Genomic DNA, 21,667 nt, shown 5'->3' with positions numbered 1-21,667 from the left:
TGTTGTCCAAGATGAATTGACTCATCCAAGTCAACTCAGTCTCATTTATAGACGAGACAAGGCAGCAAACCGAGTTTTGAAATCATGATGGAAGGCTCATCTCAAAAAGGTATGTCAAGGTTTGAAAATATTGTGGTATTTCTAACTTCAACCAAAATCTGGAGGGGCACACATAAATTACTCTTACTTTAAATCATCAAACATGTTTTATCAAGGAAATATTTGGCAGAAGAAGAGAAAATATTAGGAGTTCGTTTGGTGTATATGAAGTACGAATAAAACAACATGGAAAGGTTGGAAAAAATACATGTCAATCAAGGATTTCACAAAATCAAGATCGAACAATGACATGAACTAGCACGTATTGAAGGCATCACCAATCTAAACAACTACTCACTTGTGATTAGTCATCCGCAATTCTATGAAATCCTCGATTGATTTTTTTTTTTCATGAAAAATTCTCTCCGTTGATTCAAGGGAATGACACATCCCGAGTTAGATTACCCAATCCACTTCAAGATGGTAACAAGGTGAGTCAAAAAACCTATTGACTTGTCAGCAATTTTTGTGACCATGACTCAATATGAATCGACTGATTGGAGTTTGACTTGCATTCCACTTCTAACCCAGTTGTACAATTTATTTAGCTTGACTTGTATTCCTTTTTAACTTTTTTGTGATGAGCGGTACCACAGAAGACAGTGAATCGAGTCTGTATTTGGGCTTTGCCTAATCCATAAACTATGGTCTTGTTCAAGGATTAGTCCTGTTGCAATGAGGTAATGGCACTGAAATCCTAGATGTTATGGATTGAGAGGCTAATCATGCCTCTTATGACTCAAAACAGGTTATTTAGACATGCCTCCAAGTTTTGACGAATTTTTCACATACCCGAGTTTAAAAACTAAAGACATAATCTTCACCTTAATCATCTCTGAGAGACTATCATAAAATCTTCAATCTCTCACCAAAAAACCCTCCATTTTTTTTTTCTCAAAATCTTTCTTTGCAATCATTCAGTTACTATTTTTGATTGGTAAATTTTTTGGTGTTGCGACTAAGTAAACTTATTTTTAATGAGCTGAGTGAGTTGGTGGTGACTGGGAATTGAACCCAGTTCAATGTTTTTTCCTGAATACAATACTGATTGTGGATGCCAAACTCTTTCAAACTTTAATCTTAAGCTCTATTGACTTATTGATTGATTTCGAATAAGTAAAAAAAGATTTAGTAGAGTAGCGTAATTTCTTAGAGTGAAATTTTGTACTTCTGATTTCATCATTTATGTTTATATAAAATTTTGAAAGTCCTTGGCCATATCATGTTTTCTTATGTCTATTATGTCATTTTTATTGAAAAATACAATACTTGAAATCCTTTCTAGAATTTGTGAAAGTTCATTTGCAAATAACAAGTTCTTGTCAATGTTTGATTATGGTGTCTTCGATCTTCGAATTGCCAAACCACATATTGTCCATTATGTACTCATTATAAAGAGAACGCGAGCCAATAATCGTCGTTATAATCTTTGATATTCAAAGTTTAATTTATCAGAACAAACCCTATGGTTGTCCGTGCACCTTTAAATCTCATCCAATGGACTTTCAATGCAACAAAATTGCTGGCTTAAGGACAACCGTAGCACTCATGAACACTCTAAGGGCCATTTTGGAATTAGGAGTCATCCAATGGACTCGTTCTCATCTTTGTTTGGTATTTGGAATGATATAGTCAAATGCAAGAATTGAATTTTGAACCATTTTATACTGACTCTGAATTTTTTAGGTACTTTTTCAAACACGACCTCTTCTAACACAGGCCATCATGAATCACGAATCACAAATCACAAATCACGAACCATGTTTTGTACACCTTTAAATAATAAAATTAATAAAATAATATTGAAGTGACTTCAGGCTGGAACCTCATAGAACACTTATTGACGTGAAAGTGTATGAGAATCATAAGTGCTTTTTATTGGGATATGAGTGAAAAAGCATCTATGATTCCTATCCACTTCCACATCAAAAAGTGTGATATGAGATTTTAACTTGAGATCACTCCAGCACTACTCATATTAATATTAGGAGGCTTTTTAAAGAGATTAGGATTTCTTCTTCTAGGTTTGAGAGAGAGAGAGAGAGAAGAAAAGAGGTGTACAAGGATTTCAAGACTTAGGTTTGGGATTAAAATAGTGTTTGTTTCTTGTACGGTACTTCTCATTTGATTTCTTAATGAAAAAGATTGGATTTATCCATGAACGTAAGCATCATTGCCGAATCACGTAAATTTTGAATAATTTTTTGTTTGCTTTGTTATTTTCTTTTTAATTGTATTGAACAAATACCTCAAAATTCACAATAGGATTCCTACGAAGAAATAATACAAATCAATTGTGACTTTTAGGATTTAATACAGTAACTATAACGTATTTAAACACAAAGTTCGAGATTAAGAGATTCAATGGGTATGATAATTTAGTGTAGAGAAGATAAAAGAGAATCTCGATTCATGTGGGATATATTGGAACTCTCTACAATGCTAAAGGTTTCTTTACATGTAAAAATATTGCAATTTTTTTTTTAATCCGGTGACCCCGTAGTTCTGGAGTTGACTCAATAGGCTTTGGAGTGGACTCGAGTTTTAGAGTTTTAAAACTATGGCTCAATAGTTGTCTTTGACGGAAGAGACTTTCAGAGGGAAATGACCAACTTGTCCTCAATTATTTCTTTCTACTATCTGGAGAAAAAAATCAAAGATACAAGGGTAAATCTGGCCTTTCATTTGATATTTCCCAAGGAAATTTCACTACAAGTCTCTGATCTATCAGTGGTGGAAAAAAAAAACATATACCAAGTTCAGGGGATTTACAAGGTTAGAATTGGTAGTTAACTATGATAAATGGAAACAGAGATACGAAACAACTAGCACAAAGAGGCTGTCAAATCAAAAGGGTCCCATCTAGAAAGGTAGATCAAGCTGACCAAATGGCTATACACACAAACATACCATGGTTTTAAATCTCAGCCGAGACGACCGAAACCGAGACGATTCCTCTAATACATCTCAGTATCATCCAACAACAATATAGATAGACAAGGCAAGGATGAGATTTAAAAGCATGGTTCATTTGTCTCATTGTTGAATTAGAAAACTCAAACATATCAGAAAATTTGTTTGAGACGATTCGGTCTTGTTAAGGGACAAAACAAGACGTCAAAACGAGTTTCAAAACCAAGACGAACACACACACACACACACACACACAAAATCCAATAAAACTGTTCAACTGGGTTGGTTTGGTGATATGGATATTAAGCAGAAATCAGTCTAATGAAAAATATCTCAGTTTCTCTAAAAGGACAATTACTCACATTGTGGAGATCCAAGTATATCAAATGTATATTCTGATATCTGCATAAATAATTGAAGGCATAACTTTACATCAAGTACACATGGCACACATACTTTAAATCTCGTTTATTCTTTATTGCCTCCATTTAGGCAATTAGTCATAACGTGCCCCAATGACCATCCCATTGCCTGTTAATCATGACCAGGTCGATTACCATGAACAATGGGTCCAGGATTCGGTATCGGAGATCTGATTTTTGGAGGAGCTTCCCTTGTGCTCCGACGGAACCCACTTCCTGTCATCCATCAAAGTTCTAACAAATAAGAAATGATTCGGTAACTTAAGGATTGAGCTGAGTCACTGATATACCAATTTCATATTCAAATACGAGGAACGAAGTTAAGGTGTCGATTGATCATCTTATAAAAGTATAGGGACATATATGAGTTTTGTTGTAGGTAGGGATAAGAATTAACAAGTATATACCTTGTGTAGGTTGCTTGCCTTGGAAAGAAGGAAGAAGATGTACCACAATTGATTCTGCCTTGAGAGAACATAAATTTTGTGATGCTAATAGAATAAGCAAAGCAAGAAAACAAGCCTGTGAAACACTGCAAAACAACTTCCCCATTTTCTTTTTAGTTCTTCCTTTTGAATCAAGGCCAGAGATGAGAAGAAATGGAACAACAAGAACCTTATGGATTGATGGGCTCTATAATTCTGTCTATTTTTATATTGATCAAGTACATTTAATTTGAGCATTCTCATATTACTGACTTGTGAAGCTTTATTCAAAAAAGTCACTCCCAACCTAATCAGTTTTTTCAAGGATCCAACCACACTTATTTATTTTTATTTTTACAAAGTCAAATTGCACTTATCAAATGAAGACATGCGTCACCTAGAAATCCAAGTTGACTCTAGGTCAACTTGATCCATCTGTCAGGGAACACCAAAAATATTTGTTGATCTAGCAGATCTTTCTGGATCCCTAAAAACCAAGGGTTTAACTGTCTGAAATCTTGGATAGGAAAGTATTCTAATTAGTTAAGGATTTGATCAGATACATCCTTATTCAAGATTCACTTTCTAAAAAAGATAAGGATCTAGGAGGAAATCAGATCTAGGGAAGATCCCGAGCTTTTCTTTATAAAAAGGAGATTAGAGACATCAAAGGTATACTTTTCCACCCCATTTATTGTTACTCTGTTATTTTTTCTGGCTTACTTGATTAGGGTCTCAAATAGGTTTTATTGCATGCACACCTAGGAGTAACAAAAGTGAAGATCTTAAGGACTCACCAATCTAGAGGTGGAGCAATTTTTGCATCCATAATATGGCACCTAATGTTGGATACTTACAAGGAAAGAAGCAACCAACTCTCCAATGACGAGAGTGAGGGCTACTTTTGAACAATAATCGAATCGAAGTTAGAATTTTCTATTTGACTTAGTCAAAGAAAGAATCAAGGTTGCCAAGATGTAGAGTACACCCAAGGCAAGATGTGTTATCGCCATAACCAAATCAAGGTTTCGCGGTAGGGATAACTCCAAGAGTATTCTCGGGATGGGTAAATTTTCATGGGACAAGTAAAAAACTCTAAGAGGATTATCATTTGCACATAACATGTACATTCCAATAGGGTTGCAAGTTGGGCGGGCCAAACACAAACCCAATGGGTTCAACCTGACCTTGGATTAGGCTTGGGCACACTTAGCTAAGATTTGGGTCCGGGAAAAAAAAATTATTGAACCAAATCGGGTTGGATTCGGGCATAGATGTCGGTTGCCAGATTTGGGTGAAACTCAAAACTAATATGGTTATAATTTAAAAATATTTTTTGTTTCTTTCTCTGTATAGTTCAGTTCTTGGTTTGAGCCGGACCAAGTTGCCCGCACCCCTACAATAAATATATTACATACCTGTCAGGTTAATATAAGTCATTATCATTGCTAAATTATCTAATATTAAAGAGGAATTTATCTAATATTAATGAGAAATGATCCAATTGAAAAGGTCAGATTACGCACGGGCACAGGCATATGCATGGATTGGTATTTGTCAAATGTGGATTGGGCACAGATTGATCCCCAACCCGACTGAGTTGCAGCCCTACATGTCAATATTTGATTATGGCGTCTTCGATCTCCAAATTGTCAAACCATTTGACCCATAGCCATTGTAGTAAGGCCTTTTTCTTCATTATCTTAAAGGGTTTCTATATCGTCAACTGAAAGATTTGAACTTTTTAACCATTTTATTTCTGCTGACCCTGTATGTTTACTTTTCCAACACATTCCATCAGGAATCGTGAGCGGCGTAGGCCCACCACCCGAGTAACGGCATTCCTCGCTTCCTGTCGCTATCGTAGACATTATATATTTAGTATACCAAATACGGTTGTATATACATACTTACATACTGACTGACCGACCGACAAGAAGCACTGCCACTGTGCCATCCAAAGAAAACGACATTAAGAGGTGGGCCATCCAATAGGCCCAGGGGTCCACCACCATATTCACGTGAGGTTACACTCCGCATAGTACGAATTCTGGTGGGTCTCACCATGTGACGAACCTAACTATTAACCATACTGTTGCAAAACCCCAGCCTGTCGGACCAACTGTCCATGGTTAAAGCACTAGTACGCAACTGGATCTCGACCATTTGATACCAATCCAACGGTGCAAACGAAATCACCCCACCAATCTATGATGCACGATGTTGCCATTAATAAAAGTAAAAAGCTCTTAGACTCCCACACGTACTGCGCGTGAGCGACATTCTGCCGTAGCCCACAGTTGTTTTTAACAGATTAGAAATTCAGAGCGAAATGACCAATTTGTCCTCGATTATTTTTTTGTACAATTAGGAGAAAAGATGCATGCATAGATAAAAGAGTAAATCCGCCCTTTCAATTGATATTTCCCAAGGTAATTTTTACTGCAAGTCTCTGATCTGTTGGTGCAGGAAAAACACCAAGTTGAGGATTTAACAGTTAGAATTGGAAGTTAAACTATTTTACTGAAACAGAGATACGAAACTATTATACAAGAAGACTGCAAAAACTAGGGTCCACAATTCAATGGGTTTCATCCAGAAGGTTCACTAGGACAAAGATCAAGCCGAACAATTACCATAGACTCTAAAAAACGAATAAAAATCCAATAACATTATTCAACTGGTTTGGTGACAAGGGTACCAAGGAGAAATCAGTCCTGCCAAAGGAATACTCCAGGTTCTCTTCAAGGACGATTAGACAGACTTTGTGGAGATTTGCAGCTTAACTATCACATATATACATTAACTTAGAACATATATGCACTTTTGGAATGGTGGATCAAAAAAGAAGCAAAGAACAAAGATAGCATGGACTGGGGGTTCTTTAGTTACTATGTTCCTGGGAGAGCGTGTACATAAAGAATCAAACTAACACGAGCTTCTGATTCATAAAAGAACCTAAACAGCAAGTGACAATGACAAAGATCGGCAAAAATATATGCTACATCTGTACGGAAGGAGAAAAAAAAGCGATTGGAGATACCATGGGGTTCCTTTATCGATTGATGTTGCAGTCCCGCAAGTAAACTTGATCATAATCGACGAACTTCGCCCAGTAGCCTTTGTACTTAGGAATGCCTATTTCTAGCCATGGTTTCATGTTTCCGTTGTAGTGTATGACAGCCGCTCGGTCAATTTCCTTCTGGTTGACAGTTGGATTGTAGCCAAGGCCCAAGACATGCCAAGACCGATCTATGGGAAACGTTCGGTTCCAAAATGTTATCAGACCGGGTGGCAGGGTGCCCAACTTCCATAGCTGTCTCCCCTGGTTCTGTGTGCAAAAAATGTGTTTCAGAATTCAAATTTCTTATACAATAGCGAAAATGAGTTTTCACGTGTGAACATTGAGCATAGCAATTGAGGATAAATGCATGTCAGAACACAGCAATTGAGGATAAATGCATGTCAGAATACGTTCTATGGTAACATGCTTGACATATGGTTTGAAAACTTAAAATTGAACTTAAATTCAAGGTCACAGTATCAGTTGGGTACTCATTTCAATTTTTTGAATTCAGAGAACATATGATTTAGTAGTACTTTTTCTAGATAACTAATTAGGAAGAATTTCCTCATGTCTCAAGCTTACAGCAACAACTAGGCACACCTAGCAATAGATTTTAGTTGTACCAAGGCCCACCTATCACCAATCACAAGCTCGATGGAGTGTTCTCAAAACTTATTTACCTCAGTTCATGTTTGGGGGGCCTTCATACACTTAAAGAAGTTCATCAAGTATTTTTTTTTTTTTTCATAGGCAAGATGTTTTTAGGTCCTCCATGGGATCTCCAACAAGGCATGAGAATGTTGGCGTTCAAGGCTTTAGTTTTTGGGTTTTTGGTTGACATTTCAGTGTCAATGTGTAGGACATGAGAATGTTGGTGTTCAAGGCTTTAGTTTTTGACTAACATTTCAGTGTCAATGTGTAGGATTTCAGTTTATATCTCAGCATTTAAATTTTTTTTTTTTTTTTTTTTTGAGTTCAGAGAAATCAGATACAAGCAACAGTTACTTTAAAAAGATTCATCACAGTTATATAAAGATAAATAAACATATATCCCTTACCAGCTTCTGCCATGTGTGGTACACTTCAGTTATGTTCTGCTTCTTCCATTCCTCCAAATCAAAGACATTCATTCCATAGGCCCATCCACAAGCACGAGGGTCAAAGTTCTTGGAAATAAGAGGATTAGAGAAGTTGAGATAGCGATCAAAACGGTGAAAGCTTTCCCCACAAGTCTCAACTGCACCATTAACCTTCCCTTTCAGATTGAGTGACCAAAGACCAGTGAGATCTCTCTGCACTACTATATCATCATCTAAGAAGAGCACTTTATTGAGCTTCGGGAAGATCTCTGGCAAGTAAAAACGCAGGTGATTTAAGATAGAAAGGTATTTTGGGTTCCGGAACTTCAAGTTTGAATCAGAGTTTGCTCGATGAGCCTTGAAGTAATAATCTATCATGGACTGAGAACCAAGCTGCTTAAGAACAGGACTGTAACTTGAGTTCAGCCATGTAAATTCTTCAATGCTCTGAACCTGTATAGTAGCTTTGCCTGGCGGATTAGCTAGAAACCACATTCTCATTGCCGCATAATTGAGCCTATCAGTGACAATGTGGAAAACATGATTCGCTGGTTCCTGTATATACTATGCACTATCAGCTACAAAACCTTGGATATTTGTAGACAAAACATAAACCTATCAACTAGAGCTTCACCTTAGCATGATTAACAGTTGAATTTACAACCACTGCCGCAGCCAATATGTTGTCCGAGAATAGCGCATAGTGGTAGAGCGAGGGGTCTTCTAGTTTTTCTTCATTTGGGAATTGTTGCTCGCTAGAATTCAACGAATAGTACTCTGTTGAAAGCCGTAATGGAAGACAGTGGAGACCTTTAGGAAGGGTTTTGGCCGCAAGTTGCGTCAAGAACATGGTCTGCTTCTTGTGCACTCTGAGCTGTTCTTCTGTTGAATGGAGTATAGCACGAAGCTTCTTTATCACAGCGGCACAGTCGTCTTGAATTTGCTTTCCCTTGGCCAAAGTTTGCTCCATTGCCTTCAATTTGTCGTAGGCACTGGATTCAGACAACACAAACCATAGCTTAAAACAACTGTAAGATTGTAAAGTGAAAAGGTGCTTCACCACTAGAAGATATTCTCTATAAAAAATCTCGTACATAAACTCCAAAGGAAAAAAAAAAGGTTCGGCACATAAACAGAATCAAAGATGGTCATGGAACTTACTTCCTTGGTAGCTCAGAATCCTTAGTTGCATCTCCAAGTGCTCTCTGAACTTCCTTCACTCGCAGTCGGAGTTCCCTAATAAAGTGGGGGTTGTTTCGAGTAGCTCCAAGGCCCAGGTAAACCTTTGCTCTAATAAGCTGATCTTTAAGGTGGCGAACTCGGGCGTCTGGCATGACAATTTCGCCATTTGGCCTTGCCATTTTATTCTTTGGAGGTTCGTCTGAATTGGTTTTTCCATCAGCATTTACAGATTGTTGCCCGGCTTTGTCGTCCTGAAATCAGAAGTCAAAAAAAAAAATGAAAATCAGAAATTACTTCTAACTTTTGGGCGTCAGAAATTCATATTTTTCTTTTTCGACTTCTCATATCATCTGAGAATGATGAATCATATTTTGTTTAAATTATTCTAACTAACAGATCTTCAGGAAAAGACTCAATCTTGTATTTGATAGTTAGCATAACAACAGGCTCCATTCTACAACTAGCCTCACTTACCAACCAATACAACTAGAAATGTGTACGACAGTGAATTTCTTCAAACCCTTAGAATCATAGTATCTGCTGTTCGAATTTTCACGCAACCAAATGGTAAATTTCAATTTTAAAAGCGTAGTTAACTTAGTAGAAAAAGATCAGATTAACAAGTTCAGAACGAGGAGGGTGCTATGCGATCACATCAATAATCATAGTGTTTTCTAATTCTGTATCTCAGTAATCACTTTATGTGGAACCTCAAAGCAGACATGTAACCCACTAAAAAGAATAGTCATGGAAACCATTTTAAAAAAAACTTTATATTCCAAACAACTTATAACCAATTAAATCCAACCTTTAAAAGTCAGAACCTTGAAAGATGACTATTTCCATCACCAGAACCAATAATCACAACCACGAATATACCCATAATTAGATCAAATAAGCCCCTCCTAATCAACAAAAGTGACCCAATACCCACAATTATTTAAATATTTTGCAGGATAAGAATCACAAGGGGATCCTACGCATAAGAAACCAAAAACAGACACCCATTGAAGACTTCTTCATGGTTGACCCATTCTCAGGTATCCTAAAATTGAAATTATCACGAATCAAGCAAAAACAGATCTAACAATAAAATTATGACCTTCGGTTTCTCTTCCTTCACCACATCATTTGTTCTTTCCTCGCCTTTCTTTTCCCCAATTGATTTGTTTATTTGTAATCCATCACTCCCATTTCCTTCACGAACTCCATCATTCACTTGCTTGATGGGGTTTTCTGTAGCAGACAATACTCTGGTTTTGTGCTCAGTGGACTCTGCTAATGGTAATTCTGCAAATAAAAAGCATATAAACATTTACATCAGAATAGAGTAATTTATATTAACATGTTGCTTAAGATAACTTCGAATTTGAAAATTTTCCGATCCCTTTTAGTTTTCTTCATCAGCAACTCTAATTCCAAATTCGACAAACAGTTCCAAAAAAGAAAAAAATCAAATCTAAGGAATTACCAACGACAATACAGCTTAAGCAAATACCTTCAACTGAATCTTCGATCTCGTCAGAAAACAATGTAGAATTCCTCGAATTATCAGAATAGACGATTCCAATAGGTTCTTTCAAGGTATTTGATGATTCCTACTTGATTATGAAAAATAAAAATAACAGAAATCAAATCGGGTCTGATATTCAGTAATTTATTTAGAAAATTAGGATGAATCCAGGGGAAAAAAGAAAAAAAGAAAGAAAGATTACCTGCGGAAGCACATTTAATTTCCTGATCTCGCCACCGAAACTCTGAAAGAAAAACACAAAATAAAATAAATCGATTAGTTTTTCATCAAAGCAGTTGAAAATAAAAATCAGATCTTCGGATAGAATAAAACTTACAAGAGTCGAAACATCTTCAATGAATTCGTTTCTAGCTGCGAGAACATCAAGAAACACCCCAAAAGAGAGAGAGAGAGAGAGAGAGAGATCAAATTAGAGGAAAACAAATCAAAACAAACAAAAAATCTGTAAATTTTCTCTCTTTCTTTCATCACTGAAACTTACAGTCCAAACTAATGAAACTTCCGAGTCTATCTGTATATAGAACGATCGGTGCAAGAACTGTTACAACCAGCAAAAACAAAACCGGTTTTCTCACCATCATCGTTTTCCAACCAAAACCACCTTTCATCCAACAACCAAACCTAAGCAACTTTTTTTAAACAACAAAACCGCTCATTTCCCAATAAAACCACGCGTCCGTACAAATCTGCACTGAGAAACCGCTTTTCACCAAACCAGGTAAAGTCTTTTTGCAGAGGAAACCGCTTATCTTCGAAAAATGACCATTTCCATCCACGCCAATCTTCTTCTAAGAAAGAAGAGAAGAATTCGCAAAACAACGCTTTTGACTACAGATTCTTCAGAACAGAGTAAGATCTTGCATTGCGGAAAACCGCTTTTCGTAAGGAAGCACTGAGACTAAAACCGCTTTTTTATGTGGGGAGAGAAGGATATAGGGCGGTATGAGGAAAAAGAATCAGAGAGAAACCATTATTTGTGCTCACCTGTAGTCCTGTACATCCCTCACATCCGCGTTTAACTTCGACATCTTTTCACCCCATCGCTGACGTGGAATGCCACGTGGATTGATTTTGTAAGGCATGATTGACGGACTGCTTTCCACATCGTCTGAAGTGAAGGATTAATCGCTAACGATATCCGATTCCTCGGCATTTCATTTCGGAAAGAGACTCGTCCAATTCTCTAAGACAAGTTGCAAAAGATCTGCCATGTTTCTTGTGTTGGATTGGATCGGTAAAGCTTCCTTTTATTAAACAAATACACGAGGGCAATTTTGTCATTTCAGGTGAATTTCGTTTAATTCTGCTATGGGCTTAGAACTGCATCTAAGGTCCGGCCCAAATATGATTTACTCTTGCCACGTTTCAGCATTCCATAACTACACGGATCCAACTCAAAGATTTCCTCGCTTCGATTGTCGAGCCATCACAAATGGGCGAGGAATTTTATAGACTACGCCACGTCATTCATAAGGCGTATAATACACGTATATAAATAAACGTATACGTATAGTATTAAAACGCCTAAGGATAGAAAGGCCTCGAAGAAGTGTCGGCACAACGGCTGAGAGGTTCCCATGCTTTTTTATATTTAATGAAATAATAATTGCATTGTACACAAAAGTGTACAGCGATCAATGAACTTGATTGCTTGGTACCGCGCCTCACATTTTTTTAACTAACTCAACTGCACAAATTCGCTACTAATTTAACTTTTCAAATACCAACTACTATGAATTTTAGAGGAAATATGGTTCCATTGAGACTTGTAAACGATTACATGCCCTTGTAAAATTCCCTAAGAAATTGTATAAATTTTAATGGAGAAATTTGTAAGAGACAGCGCAAATCACAAGTCCTCCATTACACCTTAACCTTGAAAGAATATATAATTATGCAGTTTTATAAAAATCCCTATTAGATCACCTCACTTTAATCATGAAAAAGTTGGCTCTCTGTTGCAGTAAGGAATACTTAAATGACAATAATAATTTTTCTCTTTTTGTGATGATCTTATTTTGGTTCAATAGATTCTTGATAGATATTTTCTTAAAGGATGTTGATTTTCTAACTCGGTATGATAGAATCACTCAAAAACTCACGGGCGCCGCATGTGCAAGAATCATAGATTTTTTTTCTTTGGGATACACAACTGCATAAGTTTATGGGGATGTGCGGTTGTGTATCCCAAGGGAAAAAAATTAGATGATCTAGCTTTAAATCTTAGACAACCTAGTTCACCTATGCTAACCATTGCCTACCTTGGAAGAAAAAATTTCTTCACCATTGAACGATTGATTGATTGATTGATCAATTAAAAGAGATTGAGAGAGATGAGTGCGTAGGTGACTTCATCCATGACATCTAAGTTTATGGTAAAAAAAAAAGAAGAGTAGATTCCTTAATCCAAAATTTTGAAGTAAATTGGGAAAAAGAAAAAACTTTCTTTATAATTGATTTTAGTGATAGTTCAGATTGCTTAAGCATTTATAGTTCGATTGAAATGGTGTTTAATGGTGAATCGAGGTAATTGTCGGACTCAATTTTTTGTCTAATCATTTCAAAGTTAATAAATAGTGATATGAGTTTGGTTTGAGTTTCTATGAAAGGAGTGCAACTTTTTTTTCTTAAAGTAAAATCCCGCCATGAAGTGCAAGGAGAATTTTTTTAGTGATGGATCCATCTAGTTTGGTCATTTTCCTTTATTCCTCAAATAACTATCATTATGTCCTTCAAATTTGTACGGATTTACTTTTTTTTTTCTCCCCAATTTTTAGACAAGTAGTATACACATGGTCGAGCAATAGCGATGATATTGTACTCTTTGGGTTATGTAGTAAACGACAACAATGTATATAATTGAACACATAAATGATTAGTTACTAATTAAAAGTCTAGATATTTCTAATATCCAACAATGTGCAAAGGCATCAAACTTATGACAATGATTGGGATTCAATAAAACTAGTCTTGTTCTCCTATTCTATTATGCTCAATCATGTATTATTACGAGCAAGAGTGAGTACACATTTACTTTCACTATATCTATTCATGTTTTGAGTCTTCCTCTAGTTGAATATGCCCAAATCATCGATCATAGGCGACTTTCTATATTTCTCCGGAAAAAAAAATGACCGAGATGGTAAGATATTTTGAAGATCTCTTAGAAAAAAAAATCCATAGAAAAGCTGAACAGATCCCTAGGAATTCTGTATTTCCTTCACATCTCAGCTGTAAGTTTTTGAAGCTTGGAATAAGTCCTTAAAGTCTAATCACTTTCACATACTTTCCCATATTTAAATACGTCTATATTAGAATGATTACGAGGCCCAGAACAAGAGACTTGAAGATGAAGAATATAAGCGTGGAATACACATAAAGAACCCTCCTTTTCCCCTTTCTCTTTTTTCCTTTTTCCTGTTTTTTGTCTTTCAAGTACGTATTTTTTTTTTTTTTTCCCATGCTTTACGCTTGTATGTTTTATTTATTTTTCCTCAATATATATTTGTTTACTTTAGATACACATAAACTATATTATAACATATTTCAACTCTGGGCCAATTAATTCAAGTTTCAAGGTGAATCATTTTAAGTTTCAAGTTTTCTCATCAAATCCCTACAAACACGGCATACCTGAAATCCAGTGAAATTTTCTCCCCTAAATTCCAACGTACTCAACTCATTTAGTTTTATATCATATTTGGTTTGAACAATTTTCTAAAATAATCCTGGTATTGATGTATTGTGATCCAATATGACAGAAATTAGAAATTTTATTTTCTACATGGTATTAGACCCCTCATTGAGAATAATTAAGACCAAAAGTGGTATGGGCAACAATCAATCCATGGTGGAATGTACCTTGACTTATTTGTAGTCCAACAAAAACATTCAGATCATGTTTATTTTTCGGATAATACTAAATGGACTCAAAATAAGATATTCAAATACACTCAATTGACGTGGAATGTGCACCTAAGGAAAAATTTCTATGGTTTTGTGTGCATTCCACGTCAATTGAGTGTCTTTTTCTTGAGTCAATTTAGCACGGCTCTTATTTATTTTTGTGAGTGATAGTCCCTCATCGCTTACGTACCATGACCTTGGGCTATATATAAATTAACATGAGGCAATCCTCACCTTATAAACTAGGTTTGTGAGGATGAGTTAGGCCCATGGACTTTTACATGGTATCAAAGTAGATACGTGAGGGGCAGAATGAGCGATAGTCTTACGTCGTCTGGGTATCATGACCTTGCGCTCTATATAAATCTGAGGTAATCTTCACGTTACAAACCGGTTTTGTGAGGATGATTAGGCCCATGGGCTTTTATAGATTTATCCAATTTGAGTTGATTTGTTTATCGTTCTTTAATAGTTATATGATCACTAGAGAACTCTTCGTCTACAAGTGTTGAATTCTTCACCATGTGTGTGTGGTGTTCTCTGTCAAAATGATCCGACACAATTGTAACCTTGATGTGAAGTTGGACTCCCATCCTAACTTCAGAAGGGTTGAAAGTAACCTCCCTTGTCTTGGGAGTCATCCTGAGAACACATATAACCATAACAAACTAGGGGTGCATATTGGATTGGGTAAATTCGAGATCCGAACCAATCCAAAGCTTTTGGATTGGATTGGTTCGGATTAAACACACCCACAGTTTGGGTACGAATCGAAGAAAAAAAATCTGGTTAATTTGATTCGGTTTCGGATTATAATATAATAGAACCAAACCAATCCGAAAACTGAACCAATTATATATATATATATATATATATATATATATATTTTAAAAAATAAAAATTTCGATTTTTTATTTCTTTCTTCTTCTTCCTGTTCGAAGAATTCTGAAAACAGAACCCTAGCCGCCGTCGTTCTAAATATCAGTCGTCTCTCTCACTCACCTCACCTCACCACCTTGCGAACTCATAGGAAAACGAAGATTGAACTCTCTCTCTCTCTCTCTCTCCCTCTCTGATTCAAAAAGCTTCAATAAATCTTTGAGCTATCGATCTCTCAGGCGCCTTTAATTAATGGTAAACAAATTTAAATTTTTCTCGAATGGATCTTGAATATATTTCTTATTTGTTTAGGAGAATAACATAAAATGCACTAAATGCCATTATTTTAAACCTCAAGCCAAAATCCCTTCATTTTTCTTGGAGAATTTTTTTCATTTTCAACTTATTGAACTCATCATCTATAAAATCTACTGTTTTCTACTTATTGAACCTCATCTGTATCAAATTTCTTAAATGAAATATAGAAAATTTTTAATTTTTTTATTATCCCAAAATCCACGCTTAAAAAAAGTCCTACTTGTTTTTAAGCTTTGAAGATTGAAGGAGATAAAATGTTTGGATTGAGGAAGAAGATATCTATCTTTAATAAGTATGAGAACCGAGAACCAATCTGAACTAAGATTGTATTGAATTGATTCAGTTCTATAGGGTAATTGGATTAGTTCGATTTCAAATTTATAGAACCAATCATGTTTGATTCGATTCCAATTTTGTCAAAATCCGAACCAATCCGAACCATGTACACTCTTATAACAAACCAACGGTCATCCAAAACCCCATAACAGATTGTGAGTAACACAATAAAAACAACTCCCAAGAATAAAGAGACCCCTTTAATACCAACCCGTGACACGGGCTAGCATGCATACATAGCATAGAAGAGGCACAAGCCACGATGATTTCTTGGATGAGTGTGACGTGCGGGTGTTGCATGTGCCCCGAGATTAGTCCTTAGACAAGACCAGGCAAAGCCCAAATACGGGCTCAGTCCATTGTCTATAGGGACACCCGGTTATATAAAAAAATAAATAGTAAATATTGTGAGACCTCATAGAAGTAATTGTGTTAACATAAAAGTAATATCATGCAGACTGATTGGGTCAAATCCACATAATCTCTCAATTTATGATTGGCATCCACAATTATCATGTTGGATTAAAAAAATAATCAGACTTGTTTGAAGATGATTTAAATAATATGGTTCAGGTTTTGTCCCACACATTGTCTTTAAAAAGACTTGAACCCACAATATTTTGTTTTGTATGTTAAGATCTTATTGTACGAAAGTAGAAATGTTAAAAAATTAAAGTTAAAACACACTTTGATCTTATTTTAATCCCACATTGGAAAGGAACAGAGTTTTATCCTGACTTGAATATAGTCACTCATTTCTTGTTCCCTCTTATTCAAATAGAGATAATAGACAAATGATAAAACGGTGAAGTTGCTCTGATCGTGATCATGCATATGAGCATGTGTGCAACTCCATTTGGACATTTTTGAAACGAGTCAGGATCCAGAAGAGTGGCCACATGTTGTGATCTGGTAAGGGTTTTAAGAGACATTGAGCACCTCATCAAGCCGTTTTTTGTATGGCATGCATCCCAATGTGTTTGTTTTCTAGTAAACACGTGCCACGCAGACCCCTTATATTGCTTTAGGAACGAGACACCGTTCTGGATCGGTACTCTTTTGAAACACGCTCTCTTCTATGGATTATGGGCCCATGCATTAATTTCATTTTGTTGAAAATCCAAATGCATTATGAGTAATGGTTTTAAAACATCCTTCTCAGCTCATCCCCCCTAAAATCCAAATTGATTCATCCAAGTCAGCTCATCTTGGTCGAGTCAAATAGTTAAATATAAGTTAATTCTTATAACTTTGTAATTTATATTTAAACAACAATTATTCTCTATCGTAAAGTGGATTAGTAGAAACACATTTACAAAATCTTATTTTTAAGATCACAGACATTTTAATTGTTCAAATTTGATTATTTTATATCAAAAACATCAAAACCAATTTGACCATAGCAAGATTTTCAAATATTGCACTACTTATATCAAATATCTAACGAGTCAATATGATGGATGACTCATTTTGCCCCTCCACATAATGTACAATTTGGGAACAACTTCACAACAAATATATCCCAAAATGTTATTAACCAAAGAGAATATGCATCAAAACCAAAATCATGATTCCTCTTCTGTGACCAAAAACAGAATTCTAAAGGCAAAGATCAAAGAAAAGGAAACATCTCTCACCTTTACACTATTTCCTCACCACTCGTGACTCACCCGTTAGAAACTTTTCTTGGTCCAATGGAAATTGGCTGATTCAGAACAGAACTCCAAATGCAATCAACACCATCAATCTGATCACCATCAAAAAGCCATGATTCGTCCTCCAACTTCTCGCTTGGGATCTCAATAAGAATGGGTGTTCGATACAATTCATCACTCTCACTAGTAACATCGATTGCAGCGGCTGAGAATACGTCGTCGAATTTCCAAACATCTTCATTAACCAAATTTTCTTTCAGCCATGGGAAATCAAAGACTTCTAATGACTTAAACGACGAATCAGATATTTTGAAAAAATTGTAGTCATCGAAGCCCATATGTTCTTGCTTCTTAGCATTCTTCTCAAAATCTTTATTTTCTTCTTCTCTTCCTCTTTTCCTGTTCTCTAGTTCCATTTTTTTTTTTTTTTTTTTTGAGAAATTCTATACAAAAAGATAGAAATGAGATGCAGAAATATTTGATTATAAAGTAACAAAAAGATTTATCTCAAACAGCTCAGAAATAAGTATCAATTAATTAAGTTTAATAGGAAAGGTAGCTCGAAAAGCTTGGAAAAAAAAAAAGATTCAGCAATTTTTGAATTTCGAAAATCTTGAAAGAAAGATCGAATAGAATCTGATTCACGAAAATCTTGAAAAAGGAAAAAAAAAGCTTGAAAAACACAGAGAAATTCAACTAAAAAGACCCTGAAAATCTCAACATCAAAGCAGAAACCTTCAAATATATAAGAAATGATATCAAACTGAAGGAATCGAAATGTGAAGGAACTCCAACAATAATAGCTGCGAGAAATCAATAAGAAACGATCGAAATCATCTGAAACTCAAAATTAACTTTAATCTACAGAGAGAACTCTAAGAAACCTCCGTAATCAACAAGAAATCGAACGAGAATCATCGAAAAAGACGAGGATTCAAATCCATTTTTATAGGCAAAGAGAGAGAGAGATCAAACTAATAACAGGTGTACTGATTTTAATTATTTAAATACTAACCACTCTCTTTGTTTCGCACGCTTTCGTATGATCGTTATTCTCACACGCCACGATAACCTGAGTGAAACCGTCTCAACGACATGCTTTTTGATCCAGCTTTCTACCTCTATCTCTCTCTTTCTGAGAAAGAAATCGGTTTCTATTTTTCTCTCACATTCTTTGCATTAATTTATAATACACGAGAAAAACTTTGCTATCCAATCCGAAGAGCAAAGTTTTCTGCGCTACAAATCAAGACTGATCTGATTGGTTATTGATTGATTATTGGATTCAAATCAGATTTCCTTTTATGATATCCAACTGATAAATGTCTCCAATCAAAGCTGATTTTAGGTTTTTATCTTTATATACGAAGATCGATTAAAATTTAAGTTGGTGACTCTGAAGTAGAATGTTGCTTGGCATTTTGGGAGTAGACATCAAATTTAACACTTTAAGTGAAGTAGCAAAGTTTTTCTTTGACGAGACAATCCTCAACACAGCTTCCTCGTTGATTTCTTCCGAATTTAGTTTATTTGCCAAGTTTGCCCCTTTGTGAGATACTTAATTACAGTTATGATTCACGTAGATCCTTGGTTGAGAAGTTCAAACTTCATTTTGAGATTGGTAAAATTTCCTAAGAAAGAGGAAAATACTAGGTTGGGACTCTCCATCAAACAGATGATGAACAATATACTTACCGAATCCAAGAAAATGAATATCGGTCCTTTTAGACCATATCACTAATCCACAAAGAACGTGCAGTCACCTCCCACCACATGCAACATAAATTTTTTTGGGATAAATCCCTAAAAATGGCTCTAAGGAGGGATTCGAACTCAGGACCCCCACTTCTTATAGGTGTGATCTTGGTCATCTCATCAATTCTTATTGATCTATAGATTAGTATTGATTTCCTAGAAATTTGCTTTTCGAAGCACTATTTAGGAACATAATTCCTTGTTAAATGTATGCTTGACAGCCCACTTTAGAGTTCATTTTATTAGAGTATTAGTTCATGTTGTATGATATGAGGATGTACATTGAGACATCAAATCATTATCTTAATGTAGTTAAGTATCATGGAGTTAGATTAGTTATGTTGTACAATTTCTCTTATGTACAATTCATCTATTGAGAGTCTTAAACATTGAGGCTTGTGTCTCCCTAAAAAAAGATGATTTTGATATATCCCTATACGTTTTGATCAATATTAGATATAGCCTCCTATGTTTTTAAATTGATATCACAACCCTGTGAGTTAGGTATTCTCTAAGAAATTAAAATAAATGACCTAAATATCCTCTTGTAAAAAATCCTTTAAGTTTTTACCTTTAGCCATCAACGTTAATATTTTAATTTCTTCAACATCCAAACCTCAACAATAAGAAATGATTTTAGGAGACATATAAGGATGGATTTTTTCAAAATCAGTCATCCTGGATAAAATCTCTTATCCTCAACCTTTAACATGAAAATTCTAGGGTGAATATAGGGAAATTCTCATTCCATTATACTATTCAAATTAATTCTCAAAAGTTGAGGATGCTTTGGGAATTATCTAAAAATTCTACCTATTTCAACATACAAATCTCAAGAGTGAGATAACTTTTTCTTGGGAGAAGAAAAGAAGATGATAACTGATTTTGAGTAGAAAAATCAAGGATTTTAGTTAAAGATTAAAGACAAGGGTATTTAAATCATTATGTGTTAGCTCATGAAAGAAGACCTTGGTCAAGAAAGGTACGTCATATATATCTCTAATATTGACCAAAACGTTGACCGCTATGTCAAACTACTCAACAGCCAAAACAAAAAACAAAAAAAAACAAAAATTTGCAATTCATGAAAAGTTAAAAAATGTGTGCCCCAGATGGAAGATAAGGATGCTTTACCACCTTCATATTGGAAAATGTGGCACACATTCTAGTGGTTTTTAACATAATTTAAGCGGTCGGTCCCGCGCCACACTCCCACCTATGATAAAACCGCGTCTCACGATAACACGATGATGGTAAGAAAACCAACCTCCCTTCCTCACCTATATAGCAACCCTACAAGAAGAAAGAAAGTTAGATGCAACATCCAATAACTAACTGGCACGAATTCCGAGTGTTTATGCGAAAACAAATCTTTGTTTTTTCTCCCTATTACAAAAAATAAAAATTAAAAAACACAGAAAAAGTTAACTTTTATTCTCTGGTACACCATTTATCAATTGAAAGAGAACGAATTTGGTTAAAAAAGAATAAAAACCTAACTATATGACATACCAAGGATCATCGTATCCCACATCAATAATATAGATAAATAAAGAGTTGTAATAATATATTATCACTCGCTAGGTGACATACTCAAATGACTTCATGACGGGAAAAGTTCGAATACTATAAATTTGTATGCTTTGGGATACACGATTGCACATCCCTGTAAAAAAGTGTATCTTAAGGGAATCATGTATCCCGAGGTATGTAGATCCACGATTCTAAAAAATTTTCACGTCATGAACTCATAAATAAAATCTATATAATAAAACACAATGTTGTTCTCTTTCCTTTATCTTGGTATTTACATAGAAAGTATCTCACAGATTTTTTTTTCTTTTTTACTTTTTATCTTCACCCACCCTCCTAGAATATTCCTAATTTTATTATTTTTCCTTTTTGACAATTTTTTTTTCAAAAAATGCTTCTAAATTTTGTATATTATTTTTTTTCCTTTTATACCTCCCCCTTTTTAATATAATGCCCTTCCAACTTTATTGTCTTTCCTCTTTTCCTCTCTATTTTTCGATAATACCCTTCCAACTTTATTATTTTTTTCCTCTTTACTTGATGGGGTCAACTACTGATGTTTTC

At 35.2% G+C, this 21,667-nt stretch overlaps 1 protein-coding gene and 1 long non-coding RNA gene across 4 annotated transcripts; both read right to left on the bottom strand.

Moving 5' to 3' along the window:
- Positions 1-3,631: 3,631 nt before the first annotated feature.
- GAUT4 (galacturonosyltransferase 4) lies at positions 3,632-11,916 on the bottom strand. 3 transcript variants are annotated; one of them, XM_086452647.1, is made up of 10 exons: positions 11,203-11,916; positions 11,038-11,072; positions 10,903-10,944; positions 10,686-10,785; positions 10,290-10,477; positions 9,167-9,438; positions 8,640-8,997; positions 7,985-8,560; positions 6,903-7,190; positions 3,632-3,650 (listed from the first exon to the last, which is right to left on the bottom strand). In XM_086452647.1, the coding sequence occupies exons 1-9, from the start codon at positions 11,327-11,329 to the stop codon at positions 6,915-6,917; spliced, it is 1,974 nt and encodes a 657-aa protein (XP_086308773.1). In that variant the 5' UTR covers positions 11,330-11,916; the 3' UTR covers positions 3,632-3,650; positions 6,903-6,914. The 3 variants fall into 3 exon arrangements, with proteins under 3 accessions (XP_086308773.1, XP_086308766.1, XP_086308758.1); XM_086452640.1 differs by lacking the exon at positions 3,632-3,650 and adding an exon at positions 5,608-6,143; XM_086452632.1 differs by lacking the exon at positions 3,632-3,650 and having other exon boundaries at positions 6,357-7,190; positions 11,203-11,915.
- Positions 11,917-17,568: 5,652 nt separating this feature from the next.
- On the bottom strand, positions 17,569-19,221 carry LOC147411805 (uncharacterized). The gene is made up of 2 exons (XR_015181164.1): positions 18,831-19,221; positions 17,569-18,258 (listed from the first exon to the last, which is right to left on the bottom strand). It is a non-coding gene; the product is annotated as an uncharacterized LOC147411805 (long non-coding RNA).
- Between the last annotated feature and the right edge of the window lie 2,446 nt (positions 19,222-21,667).

This window comes from Akebia trifoliata, chromosome 1 (genome assembly GCF_017979445.1).
Source record: "Akebia trifoliata isolate Shusen 1 chromosome 1, ASM1797944v1, whole genome shotgun sequence".
Taxonomy (NCBI): Eukaryota; Viridiplantae; Streptophyta; class Magnoliopsida; order Ranunculales; family Lardizabalaceae; genus Akebia; species Akebia trifoliata.
This window is presented reverse-complemented; position numbering and strand designations above follow the sequence as displayed.

Bases quoted from the DNA above. Each gene is read 5' to 3' on its own strand.
- GAUT4 (XM_086452647.1), bottom strand. From the start codon at position 11,329: ATGAAAGGTGGTTTTGGTTGGAAAACGATGATGGTGAGAAAACCGGTT. The intron at 11,073-11,202 runs GTAAGTTTCAGT...ATGTTCTCGCAG, and splicing joins AAGTTTCATTAGTTTGGACT to CTAGAAACGAATTCATTGAA. The intron at 7,191-7,984 runs GTAAGGGATATA...TTTTGCACACAG, and splicing joins ACCACACATGGCAGAAGCTG to AACCAGGGGAGACAGCTATG.